The 24,737-nt window shown below is 37.9% G+C and overlaps 1 protein-coding gene across 1 annotated transcript; it reads right to left on the reverse strand.

Annotated features, from left to right (window-relative positions):
- Positions 1-1,226: 1,226 nt before the first annotated feature.
- On the reverse strand, positions 1,227-23,740 carry DDX52 (DExD-box helicase 52). The gene is made up of 15 exons (XM_008526648.2): positions 23,602-23,740; positions 22,307-22,499; positions 17,586-17,716; positions 16,330-16,515; positions 14,682-14,825; positions 13,903-14,014; positions 12,990-13,062; positions 12,335-12,538; positions 10,559-10,649; positions 8,389-8,511; positions 8,132-8,282; positions 7,870-7,945; positions 6,514-6,585; positions 5,393-5,485; positions 1,227-3,116 (listed from the first exon to the last, which is right to left on the reverse strand). Exons 1-15 carry the CDS (start codon positions 23,686-23,688, stop codon positions 3,059-3,061), a joined length of 1,794 nt encoding a protein of 597 aa, XP_008524870.2. The 5' UTR covers positions 23,689-23,740; the 3' UTR covers positions 1,227-3,058.
- Between the last annotated feature and the right edge of the window lie 997 nt (positions 23,741-24,737).

A 24,737-nucleotide genomic window follows, 5' to 3' on the forward strand; every position in this document is an offset into this window, starting at 1 on the left:
CATTCTCTGGCAAGGCCCTGGAGGGCCCAGCTGGAAGTCGAGCGGCAAGGCGTTGTCGTTCCTCCGTTTGAAAAACCATCATCTTGATTAATGGAAAGAATAGATTAAGTCCTGCTTTTTAAATCGGATGGTGGGTAACACGAATGTTCTTTTATTGTTACTCTTTACATATAAAGCATAGATGAATCCTGAATGACCCTTGACAGCTTCACAGGGCCCATTAGTGATCTGCGCTCTCCACTTTTTCCCTGGCACTAGGCAGCTTCGTTTTGGTACCCATTCTAAAAGCTGAAGGTATTTACAATTTGTTTTAGTAAACCAATAAACCCAATCCACGTATGAGACCTCCAGGGTGGCCAATTCTTGTGTTTGGTTCTGACATCGTGCCACCCAGAAATCTGTTTTTCCTATGCTTGGAAACGGACAAAACGGTGGTGTTTGGAAGGCAGTTCCTAATTACTCTGAACTTTTCTGGGCATACATTTACTGTGACTTTTCCCCTAATCAAATTAACTGTCAGTAAAATAAGATAAAAGTTGAATGTAAACTTTTTCAACCCCTCAAGTAGAGTTTGCTTACAAGCAAGTAATGGATTAATTATAATTAGCTTTATCTTTCACTCTTGCCTCAGGGCTATTACAGGGAAACAATTTGTAATAATTGTTATTTATTGAGCACAAATCACTGGTCAGGAACTTGACTGTATTTTCTCCAATCCTCAGTGTCCCTAAGAGTTAGTATTGGCGTTTTACAGATGAGAAAACCAAGGTTAAAAGAAGTTGTAATTTGCCTGAGTCATACAGCTGCAAAGCAGCAGGACCAAGATTCAAACCCAGGTGTTTAACTTTGAAGGCCTCGCTTGATTTCACTAGAGCCAGCCATTCAGTTACCATGTGTTCTTTTGTAATAATTGTCTAATTTCATTCCCCACCTCCTATTTTTTTCGTGAGGAAGATCCACCCTGAGTTAGCATCTGTTGCCAATCTTCCTCTTTTTATATGCGAGCTGCTGTGACAGCATGGCCACTGACCAACGAGTGATGTAGGTCCGTGCCCGGGGACCGACCCCAGGCCACTGAAGCAGGGTGTGTGGAACTTAACCACTAGGCCACTGGGGCTGGCCCAATTGTTGCCCTTTGGGTGAAACCAAAATTTGTGTAGCAGATAGTTCCAACTCATACAAAGGCGCTAAATTCTCTATTAATCTATTGACAAACCAAGCTGATACAGGTTTATGTAGCCAGTTTTATTTAAGGATGTGTGGTTACACAGGAGAAAATACGAAGTAAGAGGAAATAAAGTCAAGTGAAGGAAGGATATCAAGGATCATAGAACATACAGTTTCTGTTTCTTCCTGGGATACTCTGTTCTCTTTTGCCTATTGATTCCTAGCAAGACTCAGCTCAGGATGTCAGCCTTCCATGACATCTCCAGTCTGGGTTAGATGCCCTCCTATGATGCTTCAGCATTGTGGCTTTATGTCTGACACAGCATTTGCCACACTATTTGGTCCTTTATTGTAAAGGCAGGGCTGTGTAGTCAAGCCTTGTATTCCTAACCAAATATACAATGCTTGTTTAAGGAATATTTGTTGTGAATCTATGACATGTCAGGCACAGTGTTAGGTACTTCTAATCTTGAAACATGGTTGGTATTATCCCCAATTTCATAAATGAAAATACTGAAGCTCTGAGAAATTAAAGAACTTATTCAAAGTCATACAGCTGGCAAATGGGTGACACCAGTACACCTTCCTCCAGAATATATATTGAATTAAGCATCTGTTTGCAAGAACAAACAAAAAAATCATACGCTTGCATTTTTTGCACCTTGTAGCAATAGGTCTCCATTTACATAAAATCTGAAGATAAACAATTTTTGTCCCATGTAAAATATTCAAGTTGGAGTCTACTTGTCCTGACTCTAGAATAAAAGGTTGAGAATAAAGAGAATAAATAAGTTTAATTCAAATGCTGCTGAGAAGAGGTTATCTATATTATAGTATTGTAATACTGATAATAACTAACATTCATGTCAGGTGCCATTCTAAGTACCTTACATGCATGAAGTCGATTTTTTATTTCACTGTACAAAACTAGCAACTGAGAAAAATCTGCTAACAGTGAATAGTCTCCATCAGTGTATAATCATAATCCTTTACCTGTGGCAGAGACCTACTTACTAAATGGATGAAGGGCCACAAAGCCTCAGGAAAGATAAGCTCTAAGAGAATAGAGCTAGAGGGGTATCAAGTAATAGGAACATTCTTCCTTATCAGGATGAAACGTTTATCAGTTTTCAAGCAAAGTCATCTTGAATGGAAAGAGACAGGAAGGGGCATGGTTAAATGATGGAAAATGAAGAAAGGGAGAGAACCACCATAATCTTGTACTTCCAACATTGTGACAGGTAAGGTATGAACTATTTGAGCAATGAGGTATAAGGATATTTAACAGACCAAAGAACTTGAGGCCTAGGGATCTGAAATAACCAGCCACAGAAGAGGCATCTCTTTATTGTGGCTCATACCACACAAGGCCATCAGCAAATTAAGAAATAGTAAAATAAAGAGCATAGTAGTTTTCTTCTTTGAAGACAGCCTGTGTGGCTTCTTGTCCATCCAACATAAAAGGAGGGTGGGGTGGGAAGGGAAATTCAATCTCAAGGCTTTGAAATTCGGTTCCAGATGCCTCTCCACAGCATACACACACATTCCTTCACACTTGAAGGGAAAAATCCTTAAGAGTTCCCCACATTTGGGTGTTATCTTTAGCATAAGCTTTTGTTCTTCTATAAGAAGTATCTCTCTGGATTCAAACCACAGAAATGTCAATGAATGTTATTTCCATTGTATAATCTTTTAAAAGTCACCTACAAATTATAATTTGACATGACACACTGATAGTTTAGGATCATTTTTCCCCACTCCCATGTTCCTGAAGTGGGTTTCAAATGTTTGGTACACACATGATTATAAGACTCGAAGTATTCCATGAAAACAACCTTCATGCTGGGACCATTAAGTTACATTTCTGCGTAGTCTTTTAAAAAGTCTGTTTTTAACTTTTGTCTTCAAGAGTTACCTTCTTCTTGCTGTTCTGACCAGTGACCTTTTTCCTGTGACAAGGAAAATAAGGAAAGTTAAGCCAGAAATTCTAGATATATGTGCTTTCCAAGACTCTACCAGTTTAATAAACATTTACTGAAAACTACTGTACTGTCAAATATAGGAGGCACCAGGAACACAGAGATGCATCAGACATAGTCTCTGCCCTTTAGAAAAACCAGTCACCTAAGTGAGGCAGAAAAACCACAACAAACTATGCTACAACATGGTATGAAAGACAGATTCTGATCCTGACCTCATAATAACTGTTCACATTGCTTAAGTGCTAGATACTGTTATAAGTTCTTTATATGTATCAACTTGGATCATCTTCCTAACTTATGAAGAAGATTCAATTATTATCCTCATTTTACAGATGAGAAAAATGAGGCAGAATGGCTAAGTAACTTGCTGATCATCACACACTGGTAGTAAATGTTAGACATAAACCCCAATAGTCTGATTTTAGAGTCTGATGAATAGTGAATGCCATTAACTAAGTAATAACACAGGAAAAGGGAAAAAGTTTTGAGAAAATAATCAGTTTGCATACTACAGGAGAATAATGCAAAGTTCTTAGATGCATATTAACTCAATCATAACCAATCCTGAGTGGCAGAGCTGGTATTGTTTACATAATTATTTTCATTCTATATAGGGGGAAAAAAGCTTAGAGAGGTGAAGTGACTTGTCCAAAGTCACACAGGCAAAGTAGGTATCAGAGCCAGTTCCTCTGGCTTCAAATTGGGTTTTTCTCTCCAGTAAACCAGGTTGACTTTGTAGCACCTGAAGTGAGGTCCACTAGGCAACAGGATTCAGAGTTATAGCTCAGTTGAGAAGCTGAGGCTGAAATATGAACTTAAGAGTTATCAGCATAAAGGCATGAGCTGGAGCTACAAGTGTGGTGGGTCAGATCATTAAAGGAACATCTATAGTGGAGAGGGAGGCTAGAGTTAGATGAAGTCTTGTTTGTATGCTATGTTAAGTATGGCCTTTAAATGTGAAGAAAATAGAGAGACAACCAAAGCATCTTAAGCAGGGGCCTGAAGTGACAAGATTTATACCAAGTGTCCTCAAAGTCTTAGTGCAGCTTTAAGTTTTAATAATCTCAGAAGTATAAATGCTACAAACTTACAAAAATCAACATTTAGAGTAGTATTTAAAACACTGATGTTTCCTATTAAAATTGAACATAGCTACCATCATCTTATACTCTAGTTGATTTCTGACCTTTGTAAAAACTTTCACCAGCTGCCGCTCGGTGCCTGAAAGGACTGCATTTGTAATCCTAGCTTTAAGATCACCCCAAGAACGAGGTTCTGATGCATGTACAACAGTTCAGATACGGCCCCCACAAGAAAAAGTGTACTGAGACAGATCAGGTGACCAAGGTGGCCAAGACAGACCACCTTCTCTACTAAGCCACTAGTCTAAGTGTCATCCAGAAACTGTTGCCACAAAAAATTAGAATAAAAAACTTCTATTTTATGTAAAAATTTTTCTCTAATTTTTTTCACGTATACTAATTTCCTTTCCCTAACTTCAGGAAAGAGGTCCCATTTTATATTCATTCGTCTACTTTACTACTGTCAAGTACCTGGCAATGAGAATAGGTACTCGGAAAATGCCTACATTTTATGTATATTATATATTAAGTGTACTGGTAGAATTTGAAGAGTGTCATTTTCCTTAAATAGTGGAAAGAGTAGTACTGTTAAGAATATTTCAGCCTACCCCTATCAAAACATGTAGCTTCCTAGCAGTACTGGGCAAAAAAAGTAGTCCTGTGTGTATGCTAAAACATCTATGCTTTAAAATCCTCACATAACTCAGCTAAACTACTACCAATTCACCCAAGTAATACTTTTTAGAGGTATTTAGAGGCTTCAGAATAAGCCTAAGATTATACTGAAATCCCGCCCAGAATATGGAGCTTCAAGGAAGACTCCACCAATGTGAGTCAGTAGTTCTCACGCTTGGCCTCAGTAGTATGTCCTGATGCAGGTTGTGTAGAGATGTGGGCAGTGCAATTCTAATTCGTGATGAACTGAAATCATATTTTCAAAGATGGAAAAAACCAGATCATTAATATACAGAGAAAAATTCCAAGATCAAATCATCCAAGACCCCAAATCACAGGCAACCTAGGATATATTACTTTTACTACATTCTATAATGGACTGTAGACCTATCAAGTCTACTTCTAGAAATTCATCCTGAGGAAAAATAATGCTTACTATAACTATATGAAGGAGTCAAACAGCAGCTTTTCTCACCATATACTTACCGTTTATCCTTAGCTTTTTCTAAGAAATATTTTGGAGTTGTGCTAATACTTTCCCTTTCCAATGGCTTCTTAATCATCTTTTTCTTTTGTTTGCTGAAAGTTACAAAGTAAGAGAGGAAAGAATTAAGTGCAACTTAATTTAAAAGCTAAAGCTGGGCCAGCCCTGCAGCTGAGTGGTTAAGTTTGCACGCTCTATTTCAGTGGCCTGGGGTTCACCGGTTTGGATCCTGGGCACTGACTGTCACACCACTCATCAAGCCATGCTGTGGCGGCATCCCATATAGAAGAATTAGAATGACCTACCACTAGGATATACAATATGTACTGGGGCTTTGGGGAGGGAAAAAAGGAAGACTGGCAACAGGTGTTAGCTCAGGGCCAATCTTAAAAAAAAAAAGTAAAGCTAAAACTAATTTTGATTCTTGACCACAAAATTCATTTTTTATCCACTTACAGGTTTACAATGACACTTTAATATACTAGATTACCTAAAACATTTAGAGAAGTAACCCAAAGGATGATAAACTCAATCAGTTTTTTAAAAAAGGCACTGATTGGTGCTGGCCCTATGGCCAAGTGGTTGGGTTCACACGCTCTAATTCGGCAGCCCAGGGTTTTGCCGGTTTGGATCCTGGGCGCAGACATGGCACCATCATTGGGCCATGGTGGGGCGGTGTCCCACATGCCACAGTTGGAAGGACCCACCAATAAAAATATATACAACTATGTACCGGGGTGGCTTTGGGGAGAAAAAGGAAAAAAAAAAAGGCACTGATTACAATTAAAATACGTCCAGTGTCAACCTTATATCCTATGCCAACAAGCATTAGAGTTTGATTTTAGCCAATTAATTGCTTTTTACCAGTTTTATGAGCCAAAACAAATTCTAAGCCTGTTTCACTCACATTGAATAATTTATTAAAAATCTGAATACTTAAAATTTCAAACTGGCAAGGAAAGAACATACAGTAATCACAAATATTTAAAAGGAAACTTTTTATCTTGAAATGTTCTAAAAGTAGAATTGTTAGAACTATAATGTGTAAGAGTGTGAAAGCAGGAATGTATACGTAAAGAGAGAGAGAGAAAGAGAGCAGCTCGAGGTAAATTCAAACTTGTACCTTAGTAGTTTTTGGAAGCCTTTTATGTATTCTGGCACAGGACATCCGGCCTGCTGTATAACATTGGCAACACTGAAAAAGATACCCATAAATGTAAATCTGTATCTTGTCAAACTGATATTTATGCACTTAAACCCTCTGCACAATACAAGAGGAACTAAAACTACACAAACAAGAAAGTAATCCAGTAAAGTGTTCTGATATTATCAATTATCCCCAGATATAATCCCATTGGATTGCTGAGAGAACTATCCCCAGGACTGAAATCGATGCATTGTTGAATAATTCTAGACAGCAGCTATTTCTACACAACACTTATCAAGCCCTAAAAAGCTACTAAGTCCTATCTGGGATGAGACACTGACTGAAGCAGAGTCAGACTTAAATTTATTAAATGACAGTGCCTACTATATTTTGGCATTGTCTTAAGCTTTTCATGTACAGTAACTTACTCACTCCTCAGAACAACCTTTTGTAGTAAATACTATCATTATCCCCACTTCCCAGAAAAAAAACTGAGAAGCATAGTTACATGGATATGGGGGTCATCAGAGTCACATGCTTGCAGTTGCTAAGGAGACGTTAGGTGAAGCTAGGCTGTTGGAATATACTCCCGCATACATGCACATGTGAAAGTCTGCTCAAAGCAAGACCAAAGCTGACAGAGCCAAGGCTCAGGAGGCACAAATCCATATCTTTGCCAAAACTGCCAAACAGATCAAAGCACAAACCGCCATGGGCTATATCTCAATTTCATGTGTCAGTAATGTGAAGTGCTATCAGTCATTATCAGACTAAAATTACTGTAGACAGCCCAAATGCAGGAAATTCAAAATCTATGGGTTACTTTGAGACCCAAGATTGTAAAAGTATATCACACGTTACCCGGTCTTCAAAGGGCCACAACTGAATAATACTGGAGAGTATTACTAAAATAGTTTTTCCTGAGACTAAATATAAAACTCCATCTGCCCCTAAGAGTAATGGGAAGGATGCGCCATGATAAGAGAGAACTTTGACTGGGCTGAGGAGATGCAGGGATTAACTTTAAACTATTCACTAATCCAAAAACCTTACTATTACATTGTGAGTAATATCAACTGATGGCTATTGGGAGAATCCTGTGAGTGTGAAACTTAATGAACATTCCATTATGAATATTTCCAAATTCTAATAATGGAAGGGCAAAAACAAGGCCCTTTGATCATTTTTTCTTTTCTCATGGCTGAAATTTGGTTGACTAATACCATAACAGAATTTGGGACACATTCTATAATTATCTGTTAATTGTATATACCTAGAAAAATAACCAGGCAATCTTGCCAACTTAATACTAAGTTATTTCTCCAAATTTACCTTCTTAATAATGGTTTATCATCTTCAGTGAAAAATGTAACAGCTTTTCCTTTATGTCCTGCTCTTCCAGTTCGACCTAAGAGAAATTAGACCATAAAGAACCACTTTTTTTCAGAAAAGAAACTTCAAGATTCACATATAAAAGTCAACGGATTTTTCACAGCACTGAAAAATGAGCATCTTTGAAAGGAATAGTAGAGGTCCTAAGATAGATGAGTGGGGTTCCGGAGGAGGGCTATGGTGGGGAGGAGAGACAACTCACCTATCCTGTGGATATATTCAACTGAGCTGGTTGGAAAGTCATAGTTGATCACCAAGTTCACACCTTTAAAATCAATCCCTCTGGCTAGCAAGGCTGTGCAAATAAGAACCCAGATTTTTCCCGCTCTGAAGCTGTGGACCGTGTTATCTCTCTGGTTAATAGAACATATATTAAATGTTTTAGTCCCACTCTAGGAATGGAAAATAAGTACTTCATAAATTCAACGCCATTATTTTCAAAAGCACACAGCTGACTACCTGTTGCTGCGTTCTGTCTGCATGAATAACATCCACATTAACACCTTCATATATAAGCTCACGAAAAAGTTCTTTAGCTCTTTCAATGGACTGAACAAAAACAAGAACAGGTGGATTGAAACCCTAAAAGAAAGAAGGCAAAAATCAGCATACTAACGCAGTATTTCATATGATTTTAGCTCATAAGACAATCCAACTCAATTCAGTGTCCTCTTCATTGCCCAGCGTCTTGGGCCAGTAGTCTAAATCCGCCTCCATCTTCTTCACCATCCACCCTCTACTCAACTTGAACTGTACTTCCATCTTGCTGATTCCAATAATCACATCTAATTAATCGCCTTTCACCTTTCTGCAGTGATGGATGCCCATGCCCTAAAACAGTCATCTCTTGGCTCTGTGCCTCAGAACCTTCTTGATTCTGCTAAAATGTAACAACGATCTTTTTAATTCATTATTTATCCTAATTGTGGGTATTCCCCCAAAGCTTAGTTTTTGGTTCTCACTTCTCTCAATATGATTTTTATCTTAGTAAGTTAAATAAAATCTCAGTTATCAACTACCAGCTCTAAGCAGATGATTTTTACATTTTTATCATCAAACCCACCTCTCTCAAACCAGCCTTCTATATTTTCAACCATCTATATTAGGGCTTAACCTTTTTATCTTGGTTCACACACCCCTTTCAGAATCTAATGAAAGCTATGAAGCTTTCTAATGGGTAACCACACATTCACACAAAATCTAACATACAATTTCAGAGGGTTCACAGAGCTCCTAAAGATCATACACGGCTAAAAGTTCCTGGTGTGTAATCCCCATGTGAGCATCTGTGAAAACCGTAAATTTCCTAGTGCCAAATGATACACTTAAGAATATTAATAAAATTAACACATGTAGCATTTCTTATGTGCCAAGCACTACTGTAAATACTGTATTTGTATTAACTCATTCATACTGAAACAATTCTATGAGACAGATATTATTATTCCCATTTTACAGATGAGGAAACTGTGAAACAGGTTAATTTGCCTAAGCTAGAATTCCAACCCAGGTAGTGCAGCTCCCAAGATCAAGCTATTAACCACTTCTTTAGTCACCAGGTACATGCAAACACCTTTCCCTTTCATCCTCCAATTATTATTAACACTCCACCACTAAGGCTACCACTTTCATTTATTTCCTCCTCATCTCCAACCAGTCTAATTTAACAGCCCGCTAATTGGTTTCCTTATTTTCAGTTTCTTTCCATTACAATCCATTTTATATACCACCATTTAACTAGTTTTCCTTAAAAATTATGTTGCCACATTCTTCAAAAATATCGAGTGCTTTCTTTCGACCTAACCCCAACTTTCCTGTCCAACTTGATCTTCTTTAATTCTCACTATAAACTCTTTGCCTTAGACAGGTAACTTCTTCATGAGTCTGCAAACACACTGCGTTCACCTCCATCTCTTAGACTTTACTCCAGCTGCTCCTCCAGCCATCAGTACTCTCCCCCTCTACCTTTCTATCCCACAGATCCTTCAAGGCCCTGATTAGTGGCATTTTCTCTATAAGGCTTTCCCCAACTACTTCAACTTATCCTGATGGCCCCATTATGACGATACGAATGCTTAAGAAAAACACTCTGTAGCCTTTCACAGCAGGTTATCACAAACTATCTCACACAAGTATATTTATATTATTCCCTAAAAAAGACTAAATTCTATGGGCAGGACTTTGGATTTATATTTCTTTGATTACCTCCTGCCCTGACCCCTCATAGTTAGCTTTTTAACTATGGCTTCTATTTAATACTTATTGAAGGGATATAAAAACAGAAAGCTCCACTCAGTGTCTTGCTCATTCTACACTGTCCTAGTTCCATAAGAAACCAGTGGGGGCTGGGAGGTGGTGGTGGTAAAGGGGGCAGAATATATGTGGACATGGAAAAAGGAGGCTTTCAGGGCATCAGGTAGGTCTTTTCCTAGGTTCCCTGAGCTGGGAACAGGAAATGTCCCCTATTCTAAGAGATGAGTCTCCTCCCTTAGGACAACAGTTGGCCCAATGTGCTTAAAAATTTACCCCTGGCTTACTAAATATGATACAGGAATAGTGCTTAGCCTTCCACCAGTAAGATGAAGCTTGGTGAACTTTATCAAAATTCAAGAACGTAGTCCAAATATACCTTTTGTACAAGTTCTCTCATGGCCAGAAGTTTTCCAGTCTCAGACCCAACAAAGAGAAGCTCTTGTTCTACAGTCTCTACTGCAGAATTCCTGAAAAGAAAACATCTCTTACAGTTTGCAAGAGCCAATTTTTGCATTTTCTCCCTGAATTCTAAATAAATAAAAAATACACATATACAGGGCCAGCTCCATGGCCAAGTGGTTAAGTTTATGCACTTCACTTTGGCAGCTCAGGGTTTCACCAGTTTGGATCCGGGGCGTGAACCTAGCACTGCTCATCAAGCCATGCTGAGGCGGCATCCCACAGCAGAACTAGAAAGACCCACAACTAGAATATACAACTACGTATGGGGGGGATTTGGGGAGAAGAAGAAGAAAAGAAAAAGATTGGCAACAGATGTTAGCTGAGGGCCAATCTTTAAAAAAAATATGTATATACACACACACACACAACTTCAACAGAAGCAACTTTTCCATTGTCAATATAAGCACTTATTTACAGTTGAACTTGAAGACAAAGTTGCTATTTTTAAATGGTTTATTCTAATTATAAAAGTTATCTGAAGAAAATTTGAAAAACAGAAAAATGTAAATAAAACAAACTGCCCATAATTCTACCATTTTAGAATAAATTTTGACATTTTGTTGTATTCTAGTCACAAATTTTCATGTACATAATTATTTACTTATAAAAAATTTGTAAAAGTAAAATTCCTGGATAAAATGAGGAGAACATTTTTAAGGTTGCTATTATATACGGCTGAATTTTTGTCTTAATGATTAGCAAGGGTTTATTACAGACAGACAGGTTGGGGTGAGGGATCTTAAGGCTTTACTAACACTCTATAAGATGCTGCCATACATTATACTATGTCATAAATATTTTTTCCATTCTTTTGTCTGCCTTTATAATTATACTTATGGTGAATTTGTTCTATTTTCTTTTTATACACAGAGTTTTCAGTTTAAAGTAGACAGGGTATTCTTTACTATTCCATTTGGCTTTTTTACTTAACAAGGTATTACAAGTACTTTTTAATATAGTTATAGTCTCCACACTTATCATTTCATGGGTTGCATAATATTCTATCAAGTGGTAATATAATTTCCTAAAAGTTTTTCCTATTATTGAGCATTCATTTAGCATAAAATGCTACCCAAAGTATTTTTTAAGAGGAATAACAAATCAAGCGGCTCAGTAACATCAGCTTCCTCCTCTGTGTTCCTATTTGTTTTTTGGTGTTTTTTCGAGGAAGATTAGCCCTGAGCTAACTGCGGCCAATCCTCCTCTTTTTGCTGAGGAAGACTGGCCCTGAGCTAACATCCGTGCCCATCTTCCTCTACTTTATATGTGGGACGCCTACCACAGCATGGCATGCTAAGCAGTGCCATGTCCACACCCGGGATCGAACTGGCGAACCCAGGGCCACCGAAGCAGAACATGCGCACTTAACCACTGCGCCACCAGGCCGGCCCCATCTGTGTTCCTATCTGTTAAGCCATCAAAGAAACTAAATCCTCTGGGTAGCACAGAGCTCATGTCATACTTTGTGGATGAGAAAAATCAACCAAAAGCATAATGATAGGAATACTAATATGAGAATCTCCCTTTGTATTATTCTAAAATAGAAAATCTTCAATCTTGACTTTAAAGAATACATTTCTTTCAGTAAAACTCTTATTAATCTCAGGCCAACAACCTATCTCTTTGAATCTAAAAAAATTGACTTGTATTAAAAAAAAAAATCAGTGAAATAATGTGGAAGAACAATTACCTTGCTCCAATGGATACAGTAACGACATTGTCCAGGTTGAGTTTGCACCACTGCTCAACATCATAAGCAAAAGTTGCACTGAACATCGCTCTTCTGACCTTGTGGGATGTGCAGGCCAGGAAAATGGAAGCCAGCTGGTCTCTGAACCCAGTTTTGCCATCTTCAAATAGTTTGTCTGATTCATCTACTATCAGCCATTCAACACTAAGAAATAACAAAACTACTTGTGGGCACTGAACTGGAAGATCCAAGACACTTCACTAAACTGTGGGAACATACGAAGAAGTCAAACCATGACGATACTTCTCAGATCCACATATCACAGCAGAAAACCTTCTATTCCACTAGCCTCAAAGACATGAGGTTCTATTAGCAACAACAGAGCTTCACATAAACCTTAGAAACTCCACCACCACTGCCGAAAGATGCGAGAAAGTCTAGGGGTATCCTGTGCTAACTGCTTATCGGAATCTGTAACTTTCTTCCAGACCAGTTATTTTTCTATGAGTTTAATGAAAGCCATTATTCTCAGGATCAACACTGACTGAAAGGTGACAGATAGCAAGCTCCAACAGGCGATCATACAAGCAACGCAGACAAAATATAATCACCTAAATGAACACACACATAAAAGACATTAAAATATTATCTGTACCTTGTTAAGTCTATTCCTGGAGGATCTTGCTTTAATAAATAGATTAGTCGATTTGGAGTAGTCACAAGAATATCTAGAGGAAAAACAAGTGGTACAAATTACAAAAACAAGATTCATCCCTCTTAAATCAGGCAACTAAGCCTCCTGAATTTCAGTTAATAACCTGAAGTGGGGAGAGGAAGGAGAGGTTATACTTGCTATACTCACTACACCAACAGTATAAAGGTTCTCTCATATTAGGAAGCTAATATACATACTCTTTAATCCATCACAGCACAAACTGCTATATCCTTACTCTCCTTTTATTATATTTGATCTGCCTTCTCAGCTTCTAAGAGACAAGAACACTATAATCCAACAGTTTGATTTTTAAATATTCTTTTGTTTTTCATGAAAATCCTTTCTTTTTATTCAGAAGCTCAAGATAAAAGACAGGTAAAAGCAGACTCTCTGGCTGATATAAAGGGAGGGATGTAAACCATTCTTATCTGCAGAGTATTTCCATGGCAGATTAAAAATCAACAGTATCAAGCAGGGTTTCTCAGTCTCAGCACTACTGACATTTTGGTCCAGATGACTCTTTGTTGTAGGGTGCCCTGTAGGAGCTTTAACAGCATCCCTGGCCTCTACCCACTATATGTGAGTAGCACCCTCCCAAGTTGTGACAACTTAAAGTGTGCCCAGGTATTGCCAAATGTCCTTGGGGTTGGGGTTGGGGGCAGAGTTGCCTCTGGTTGAGAACTACTGGTATATATGTACATAACTACCAGGTGGGAGTGGGGAGCAGATCTCTTTCAGCTTCTTTAAAAATCAAACCAATTATGTGCATGATTACACTTTAAGAACTCTTAGGTGGCAATTAGGATATCTCTAATTTCCAAACCCCTTACATGCTCTTACATGAAGCCCTTACCAAACTTCTTAGATGATTTAGGTCCAAATTTTTTGGCTGCCACTGCTGCTTTGTGGATCATGTGTATCCTGAATCCTGTTCCCTCAGAGATTTTTACTAACTCTCGGTGAATCTAAAATGGAAAATGATAAAACATTAGCTGCTGAGATACTTGGATAAGATGTATAGTCTCATTTACATTATTAACAAAATAAATCTACTACCAATCTATGCATATCTGAAATTAAACCCACAATAATCTGTAGATTAACCTGGAATCTCAGCATTTTGGAACTTCAGTGCCTAATAAGATTCAGTAGTTTCTTCAGGTCTGGCAAACTAGTTCCAAGAAATAAAACCAAAACTCTACCAGTCTGTTACATATTGTTTTTAGAATACAATACTGTCACAGAACTATTTCATATTTGGCATGTCTTTTCTATTAAGCACACTGGGAGGGTAGAGCAGATCACTGTATAGTTTTTTACTTTTCCAAAAATTGAGATGAGGTTTCATTTTTCTAGGTGAGAAAAATACATTTTAGAAATGGACTATATATTACAGTAGCCTTTCAACTTTAAGGATCTTACAGCATTTACCAAAGAAATTTAGAAAATTATAGAAAGACTTCAAAGACTTGCCCATATACAGTAAGATATGGGGTAGTGTGCTCTGTACAGAATACTTGACCATGACAAAAGACATGCCCTTACTCTTTTTGAGATCTTTTTATTATGTTCAAATACGAAATGATTGACACAAACACCAAACACATCTTCATTCGAAGTTATAAGTCATACCTGGCTGGCAAGTTCTCGTGTTGGTGATATAATCAGGGCTCTGAAGCCTTTATTTGTGGGTTGTTTCAGCTGCATTAAAATGGGAATGCTAAAAGCCAAAGTCTTTCCAGATCCAGTAGGAGCAGAAGCTAGAAGTTCTCGACCCTAAAAACAGAGTATATTAAGAACAAGGAAAAGGACATAAACTTTTCAGCACCTGGCCAAATAATGCTACCAGCCAAAGAAGTAACAAAATTATACATAATGAATCCAATCATTCATGTTCTCATCACTTTTCTTACTTCTCTCGTATTTGCTTTTCTAATATCATACACCCCTGCCATCACCACCCCAATGGAGTTTCTGAGCGTTGCAACACAAGTCCATTTGAACTGGGTAAGGAATATTGATAGCTAAAACCCAAAGATAATTCACAACCTCAATTATTTCCATTATTTCAATTTTTCTTTCCCACTAAACTCTTTTCTCAAAGCAAAATTACAAAACCAACTTTTTGGCCTGGTATCTGTACTGCTCAATCCCTAAGGAAGGTTTAATAAATAACAGAATGGCTGAAAATAAGAAATAAAAAGTGGTGATAACCTGAGTGACAGAGTAATTGATAGGTGATGATATTCAAAAAGTCACTGATATTTTTAAAATTTTAAGCTAAAGTCATGACAGAAACTATCTTAAATGAAAATTAAAAGCAAATTTACTATAAAGTGAGACAACAACATCATTCAAATGTATTCTCATTTCAGTTCCCAAAGAAAATGAAAAGGACTAGTATGGATGAAAAGGTAACTCATATCCTTTGGCTAACAGAACTGAAGGCCATCTTGGTTATGTAGGGGGGGAAAGTCAGCTCTCACCACTACCAAAAGAAACCTCAGAAAAACTTAATTTCCAAAAGTCTGAGTTAACTCATACCTCTATCAACATGTGAAGAAAAAAATTGTGGAATGCAGAGCGAAAGGAACCAGAAATAAATAATGAATGATTCCACTTACATGACATTCTAGAAGAGGCAAAACTAGTACACAGCAATAGAAATCAGAACAGTGGTAATGTTCTGGTACAAGAGAATTTTCTAGGGTGACAGAAATGTCACCCATCTTCATTGAGGTGAAGGTTACATAGGATATGCATTGTTGAAATTCACTGAACTGTGCATTTAAAATCTATGCATTTTATTATACATAAAGTATAATAAAAATATTGGGGGAAAAAACAAGTCAAGTTACATACAAGAATTCTGTATTTCTGAAATAGTTCCTGGGAGTTAAAAACTAAATCACAGATGAATAAACAGAACGTAGTCCCTATCCTGAGAGGATTTACACTCTAGTAAAATGGAAAAGATAAACATAATTAGTGCAAACACACACTTTACACCACTGTAAGACAAATGTCCTAAGAAAAAGAACACACTAAATACCACAGAGAATTGGGTGGTAGGGGAAAGCACTGGTAAAAAGAAAGATTACATCTTGCTGTAGTGATCAAGACAAGTTTTATGGAGGCATAGGCATTTGAGATGGACCTTAAAAACAAGGGAAGGATTTCAACAGAGGGAGATAAGGTAGAAAGGAAGATTTTAAAGAAAGAGAATGAGCAAACACACACAGGAAGGAATGCTAGAGGCATTCTAGACCTTCATACTCACATGCAGCATAACTGGAATGGCTTGCATTTGGATTGGTGTAGGCATCTGGAAGCCTGCATCTAGAATGTTCTGAAGCAGTTGAGAATTAATTTTATATTCCTGTTCAAGTTGCTGAAATGTAGCAATTGGGTCAGGAAGATCAGTTCCTTGGACATGAATTTTGTGTTTATTCCGGAAGAAGTTTATCTGAAAAGTGAAATAAAGGGGTCACCATGGATATGGTCAAATACACTGTTAATGTTATAAAGCAACACTAACAGTTTCTAGGATAAGCTTCGGTAGCACATGACACTTTCTGGTTGAAGTCCAATCCCTAAAAGATAGAGCTATTAGCAACATTTCATGCCCTTTCATAGGCAGAAGACCTTCATAACAATGAAACCTATCTATCCACACTTTCTTCATATTAATGTGTAAATGCCATGAATGACGTGTTATTCATATTAATGTGCTACTGGCATAACTTATAATCTTAAATAAACTTCTGGAAGGCAGGCACTGAATCCATCTAATTTTTTTATACGGCACTTAGCACACAAGTGCCAATGCTTTTTGATGATTTACCTTAAACGCTACTTATTCAAACTGAGTGCCAAAAGCAGAGTCAAGTGTTGATTTGGTTTGTTTTCTCATTCTCTGATCCAGAGAGAGCTAAATTCTGGATTCTGGGTTACTGAAGGGAGCTGAACAATACTCTCCATATGCAATCCAGATGTGCAGCAGACACGACAATGGTATATCTGTTGTTTCTTCTGTATTCTACTCCCCCTAGTCCCAAGCTATAAAATAGGTTTCTTAAGAATTCTAACTCTCAAATCCCTGTCAGAGGAAAGCCTTCTAAACCAGTGAGCCTGACACAGAGGAGAAAGGGGGCCAATTTTATGTTTATCAAAAGGGGATAAGAAATTTTAAAAATTTAATTCTAAACACGTTATCAATCTTGAAACTTGAATAGATCAAGAATTACGTAGCATATAGTACATACTATAAGAACAGTGTATATACATATATATATATAAATTCTTGACCTGTTCAAGTTTCAAGATTTCAAAATACTTTTAAGAATTTTAAACATTAAAATTTTCAGCCATAGCACAAATACCTACTTTAAGTTTTCACTAAAGTAAAATCTAAACTAATGCAATTAATCTTCTATCTTAACAAAATCATATTTACTTTTACTAAAAGAATAACCCAGAGACCGTGAAAAAGTCACTAGGTCAGAAAAACAGTTGGGGCTAAGATATTTTTCTAACCTTTTCTTTTCTGAGCTGCTCCAACTTTCCTGAAGTTAGTTTATTTTCTCTTTTAACTTTTTTATCTTCAATCTTTGCTTCCACAGATGATATCCACTGTATAGTAGAACCTTCTTCTTGAGATGTAATTTCTAAAATATATTTTTAAAAAATTAAGATTTTAAGTACAACATTCTTGTGTGTAGCAAACAGGCCATACCCTCACAATAAACAAAAGAAAGGTACTAGCTGATGCAACTAGATAAAAGAAACTAATAGGGGCCGGCTCGGTGGCGCAGCAGTTAAGTTTGAACATTCTGCTTCTTGGCGGCCCGGGGTTCACCGGTTTGGATCCTGGGTGCGGACATGGCACTGCTTGGCAAAAACCATGCTGTGGTAGGCGTCCCACGTATAAAGTAGAGGAAGATGGGCATGGATATTAGCTGAGGGCCCGTCTTCCTCAGCAAAAAGAGGAGGATTGGCAGTAGTTAGCTCAGGGCTAATCTTCCTCAAAAAAAAAAAAAAAAGAAACTAATAGGAGGTATAAAAATTGGAAAAGGAGCAGCAAGTTCTGTGTTGGTAAAATCAGAGCTCTGAAGCTCATTCTCTTCCTTTTGTTAGTTGTCTCAGCTGTAATATGTAAATGACTGTATACTTAAAAACAACATGGGATTAACTGAAAAACTAATTAAACAAGAGTTTTCAACAAGGCACCCACCTTTTCTATACCCAAACAATCAGCTAGAAAACAAATATGATGAAAAAGATTTCACTTGTAACAGCAATGAACACAACACAATATTTAAGGACTACTCAATATTATAAAGAGAGCAGTTCTCACTAAATCTATAAACAACATCAGTTCAATGAAAAGTAGTGATGGGATTGTTTTGGTAACCGGACGAGCTAACTTTAAAGCTTATATGGGAAAATAAATATGTAAGAATAACCTAAAAAAGTCTAAGAAGAGGGGCTGGCCCAGTGGTGTAGTGGTTAAGTTCACATGTTCTGCTTTGGCAGCCCAGAGTTTGGATCCCGGGTGCAGACCTTTGCACCGCTTGTCCAGCTTGCTGTGGCAGGTGTCCCACATATAAAATAGAGAAAGATGGGCACAGATGTTAGCTCACGGCCAGTATTCCTTAGCAAAATGAGGAGGATTGGCAGTGGATGTTAGCTGAGGGCTAATCTTTCTCAAGAAAAAAAAAAGTCTAAGAAGAGTAATGAGCAAAGACTACTTCCGGAATTTCTTTTAAATTTTTTTCAACTTCACTGAGCAAAACTGACATACAATAAATTGCATATATTTAAAGTATACAATTTGAGGAGTTCTGACATATGTATACCCCTGTTAACCCATCACCACAATCAAGGTTATTTCCACCATCTCCCAAAATTTCTTTGTGGCTCCTTGTAATGCAGTGCTTGTTCCATCCTTGGGCAACCACCTATCTCCTTTCTGTCACTGTAGATTAATTTGCTTTTTCTGGAATTTTATGTAAACAGAATCATGTAGCATGTGCTAAATTTAGTCTAGCTTCTTTAACTTAGAAGTTATTTGAAATTCATCCATGTTGGAGCATATACCAATAGTTCTTAACTTTTATTTCTAGGTAATATTCCATTGTACAAATTTACAATGTTTATCCTTGACCTACTGAAGGACATTTGGGTCATTTCCAGTTTTTGGCTATAACACAGCCTCTATGAACACTTGTGTACAAGTCTTTGTGAGGACACAGGTTTTCCTTTCTCTTGGGTAAATTCTACAAGTGGAATAGGTGGGTCACATGCTAGGTGCATGTTTAATTTCTTTCTTTTTTTTTTTTGAGGAAGATTAGCCCTGAGCTAACTACTGCCAGTCCTCTTTTTGCTGAGGAAGCCTGGCCCTGAGCTAACATCCATGCCCATCTTCCTCTACTTTATATGTGGGACGCCTACCACAGCATGGCGTGCCAAGCAGTGCCATGTCCACACCTGGGATCCGAACCAGCGAACCCCAGGCTGCCAAGAAGCGGAAAGTGCGAACTTTACTGCTGTGCCACCGGGCTGGCCCCAATTTCTTTTTTAAAAGGTCTTTGTCAATTTCCATCAAAAAAAAACCTAGTAGAATTTTAATTAGGATTTCATTGATTCTTCAGATCCTTTTAGGGAGAAAATATTCAGTTGCCCAATCAACAAACATGATATGCCACAGCACTCTACCAGATTTTATAACATATTATAAGGCCATAGTAATTAAAACAAGCTGGTGTTGGTGTATGAACACAGAAATATAAGTCAATGAAACAGAACAGAGCCCAGAGATAGACTCAAATATATATGGAAAATAAGTTTACAATAAAAGTTGCATTTAAATCCAATAGGGGAAAGATGAATTATCAATATATTAGGACAATAAGTTGGCCATCTGGAACGAAATTAAATTAGTCCCCTATTCAGTCCTTATATCAAATAAAATCCCAGAGGATAGAAGATTTCAAAATAACAAAATGAAACTAAAAATTAAAAAAATAAGAGAATTTTTTAAAAATAAGCTTAATGCTTGGAAGGCAAAACCAAAACCCAAACCAAAAAAACATAAAGGAAAAGATAAATTTAACACATAAAATGGCAAAAAGAAAGGAAGAAGATAAATGACAGATGACAAACTAGAATACGTTTGTAAACGTAATATGCTAGACTTAGAGTTAATTTCCTTAACATATATGAGGCCTAATAAATTAAGGAGATTACACTCTAATAGAAAAAGGACAAAATACATGAGACACATTTATAGAAAAAGAAAACTCTCATACATTGCTGGTGGGACACACAAAGTAGAATGAGTTTTTTTAAAAAAATAAGATTATGCTCACTTTTATGCGACAGTGGGTATTAATAGACCCAAATAATTACTAATCCAAAAGATCCTGAATTTTCCAATTAAACTATATATGTCTGTACACATTTGTTGCTAACTGGTTATAGCACATATCTGTGTGCTTCTGATTGCCCAACATTTAAATCCTTTTCCTAAATTTGTGGCAGGTCTTTTTTTTTTTTTTTTCTGCTTTTTCTCTCCAAATCCCCCCAGTACATAGTTGTATATTTTTTAGTGTGGGTCCTTCTAGCTGTGGCACGTGGGACACCACCTCAGCATTGCCCAATGAGCGGTGCCATGTCTGCGCCCAGGATCCGAACCAGCGAAACCCTGGGCCGCCAAAGCAGAGTGCGGGAACTTAACCACCTGGCCAGGGGGGCTGGACCCTTTTTTTTTTTTTTTCTTCACTAATCTTGGTAGAAGGCTTTATCAAACCTCCTTGCAGCCAAGGAAGTAAAATAACTTTTATTGTAATAATGTAACAGCAAAAGTGTGGAAACAAAGTAAATGTCCATGGGAACTTGTCAAATTATGGAACATCACTACAATGTATAATGGGATACTATGCTATGATTGAATGAACAAAGCAGTGGACTTCCAACCGATACAATGTTTCTGATGGACAATTCCAAAATATCTAAATTTAAAATAAGTCTATTTGTTAACTCTGAAATTCCACTTCTAAGAACTTATCAGACAGATATACTCACACATATCCACAAAGATAAGTAGAATGACATAGGAATTTGTTAAGTCAGTGATGGAACATACAATGGGATACTATGCTGTGTTAAAATGAACAAGGCAGTGCACTTCCTACTGGTTCCAAACAATCTCCAAGCTACATTGTTTTTTTAAAAAGGGTAGGAAGAGTAGGGAAGGTTCAAAAAAGGAAAGCATATCAAGTATGCTATCATTCATGTTTTGTTGTTGTTGTTTTTGCTGAGGAAGATTCACCCTGAGCTAACATCTGTTGCCAATCTTCCTAGACAAAGATAAGCCCTGAGCTAACATCTGTGCCAATCTTCCTCTATTTTGTATGTTGGTTGCCACCACAGCATGGCTGATGAGCAATGTAGGATCTGAACCCATGAATGTGGGCCGCCAAAGTGGAGGGCGCTGGACTTAACCACTACGGCATGGGGCCAGCTGCCTCATTCATGTTTTTTAAGGGAGGTATAAATACATATGAATAGACTATCTCTACAAAAATACATAAATTGATTAATAGCAGTTGCCTCTGGAGAAACAGGGAACTAGAGAGAAAAGCGTGGGAAGAAAATTTACTTTTCACCATTGTATAACTTTTAAAAACCTTATGTGACCATTTACTTTATTAAAAAAGGTAAATGGCTAGGAAACTTAATAGACATAAGAAAAAGATAAATACCTTTATAGTACAGAAAAAAATCCTGTGAAAAACAGGCAGAGTAAGAACAGACAATTCACAAAAGTTGAAACGTAAATATCCAGTAAAGCATATGAAAAGATGCTCAACCTCACCATTTATCAAGAAAATATAAATAAAAAATAGTTTCATTCATTAGATTGGCAAAAAATTTAAGACCAACAGTATCCAGCATTGACATGGGTGCGGGAAGTCATTTTGCAGTATTTGTTCAAAGAAAGAAGTGTGCATACCCTTTCAGCCAGTGATTCCACTTTGGGCATGCTTATTACAGAAATAACAGCACCTGTACAAAAGGATATATGTACAAGTATCCTTATTGTAGCAATATTTGTAATGGCAAATACCTGGAAACAACCCAAATGCCATCAACTGATGAATGACTATATATTGTTTGATTTGTAACCATAAACTTGTATTATTTTTGTAATTGAAAAAAAATTAAATGAGAAAAGACAGAAACCAGGCACTAACCTGAAGTCACCTTCTTCCTCTTTTTCTTGTTTTGCTCCCTCTTCCCTTCACTTAGGCTCTCTTTTTTCTCTTCATCCTGGAGCTCCTGATGAGTTCTTGACGCTCCACACTCACCTGGGACAGACTTATTTCCAAAAAAGTCCAGTCCCTGCAGGACCTCCAAAGAACCAAAGTCATATTTCCTTTTTCCTACCTAAAAACCCAAAAAATTTTAAGTGAAATCTACTGGCAGACTGGCATAGCTTTCACTCAAGCAGTACTGGCAGTAAGAACATGGGTCCAGTGACTCCTCGTCTTTTTCACATTTTCAGGAAATATCTGTTGAGCTGACAAGCGTGTTTGGGCAAATGGAATCCAGGATGACACCTTTTCTGACCTTAACAGTAATAATAATCATAGCAGCAACTAACACATATACACTTATCAGAGTAACATACGATGTCAGGCAGATTTCTAAGTATACATATAAAACTACTGCAACCTTCAATAACCCTACTAAGCAAAGAGTAATACAACAGATGACAATATCAAGGCATTACGAGGTCAAGTAACTTGATCAAGGTCTCAAAACTAGTAACTGGCAGACCCAGGATGTGGACCTGAATAATCTGGCTCCAGAGTTCAAATTCTAAACAACTACACTATACTGCCAGTCAGAGAAAGATGAAACACGCGTGTCGCGCGCGCGGGCGCACAAACACACACACACACGTCCCTAGTTCCGATACTAAGGTTGACATTCAAGATCTTCCATAACTGGACCCCTACCAACTTCTCTCGATTTATTACGCGCTCACTACTTCTCTACGTAAGATCCCCCATTTCTAAACCGCTCTTCTCATTGGTTACTTCACACGCCGTGGGGATGCGGGAATAAAAGAAACCATGCTCACTAAAGCTATATCTATGCCAAGCGAAACCTGGACAGACTACAGTGAAAGGATCTGTTCTCTCCATTTGGGGTTGATCCTGTTTTCGATATTCCTTTACACCAGGTTCAGAGAAAAAGTTACTTTTGAAAGAAGGATTCCAACTGTGTTTTCAATAAACTACGAAGAGGGAGGAGAAAGCGTTTCTGTGCCAGGCCCAACTAAGTCTACAAAAGGATGGTAAAAGAGCCCACTCAGAAGGCGGGACTTCACGAGGAGGTGTGCGGCTCAGCCGAACGCAGGAGGGAAAATGCCCCACAGCCAGGCCACTGGGTCCCCGAGTGTGGGCTCTCCCTGCACCCACTTCAGTCTCATGCTCTGGCTTCTTCTTAGTTACTAAAGCTTCTGTGCCCCAGCGCACGGTACCTGGAATCGGGCTGCGTCGGCCGAGAAGCGTCTCACATCGAATTTAGCCCCGGCGCCAAGCCGGCGAAAGAGATCGTGAGCATCCATGCTTACCCAGAAAGCTCCGCGGTCCCACAGCGCCTGCGCAGAGGCCTTCTTCTCCCAGGAGGTCCGGGGCTAGGCCGGGGGCGGAAGTGGGCCTGGGGGGCGGGGCCTGGCGCCTGTGAGAGATGGAGGCCGTTTTATCGTCATGTAGTCCGTCATTATTTATTTGTTCTTTGAAAAAGTATTTATCAAGATCCTCTTATGCCGGGTCTTGTTCTAGACTTTTAGGGATTCTTTGTTGAACAACACCCCAAGATTCCTTGCCTTAGGAAAATTACATTTTAGTGAGGACAGAGATACTGTTAACTAAATAAGATAATTTTCGAAAGTGAAAAGTGCTATGAAACAAAACAGTGTAATTGATAGAGAAAGGGAGGGGGAGCTCCTTTTAGGTTGATTAGTCAGGTTCATTCTGATGAAGTGATATTTGGGCTAAGAGAAAACAGCCTTTCCCAGATCTGGGGAAGAGCATTCCAGATAGAGGAAACGATGCCTAAAGAAGGTTTGGAAAAGATTTGGAACATTGAGGAAATACAAAGAAGGCCAGGGTGACTGGAGCCAAGTTGCAGTGAGGAAGTGTGATACAGATAAGGTTGGAGGGACAAATACAAGCCAGACCTCAGAATCTTAGAACAAGGTCGTGGTAAGGAATTTGGATTTTAATCTAAGCATGCTGGGAAGCTGTTCAAAATTTTTTACTGAGAGAGCAACATGATTTAGCTTACCAAGTTTTATATTTATTCATTGCATTTGCACTGTACAAAATTATTTGTTTGTGCATTGCCTCTCTCCCTTCTAGAATGAAGGTCCATGAGCATAGAGATCTAATTTGCTTCACTGCTGTATCCTCAATTCCTGTGTGCTCTGAATATATATTTGATGAATGAATGAGTGAATGTTTTGTAAAAGATTACTCTTGCTATTTGGAAAATTGAAAGGGTAAGAGTGGAAACGGAGGCCAAAGTAGAAATGATCATAGTGGCTTGGACTAGGGTGGTATCTGCTGATGAAGATAGAGATGGATAGATTTGGGATATATTTTGGAGGTAGAG

The sequence above is a fragment of the Equus przewalskii genome, chromosome 10 (assembly GCF_037783145.1).
Source record: "Equus przewalskii isolate Varuska chromosome 10, EquPr2, whole genome shotgun sequence".
NCBI classification, from domain to species: domain Eukaryota; kingdom Metazoa; phylum Chordata; class Mammalia; order Perissodactyla; family Equidae; genus Equus; species Equus przewalskii.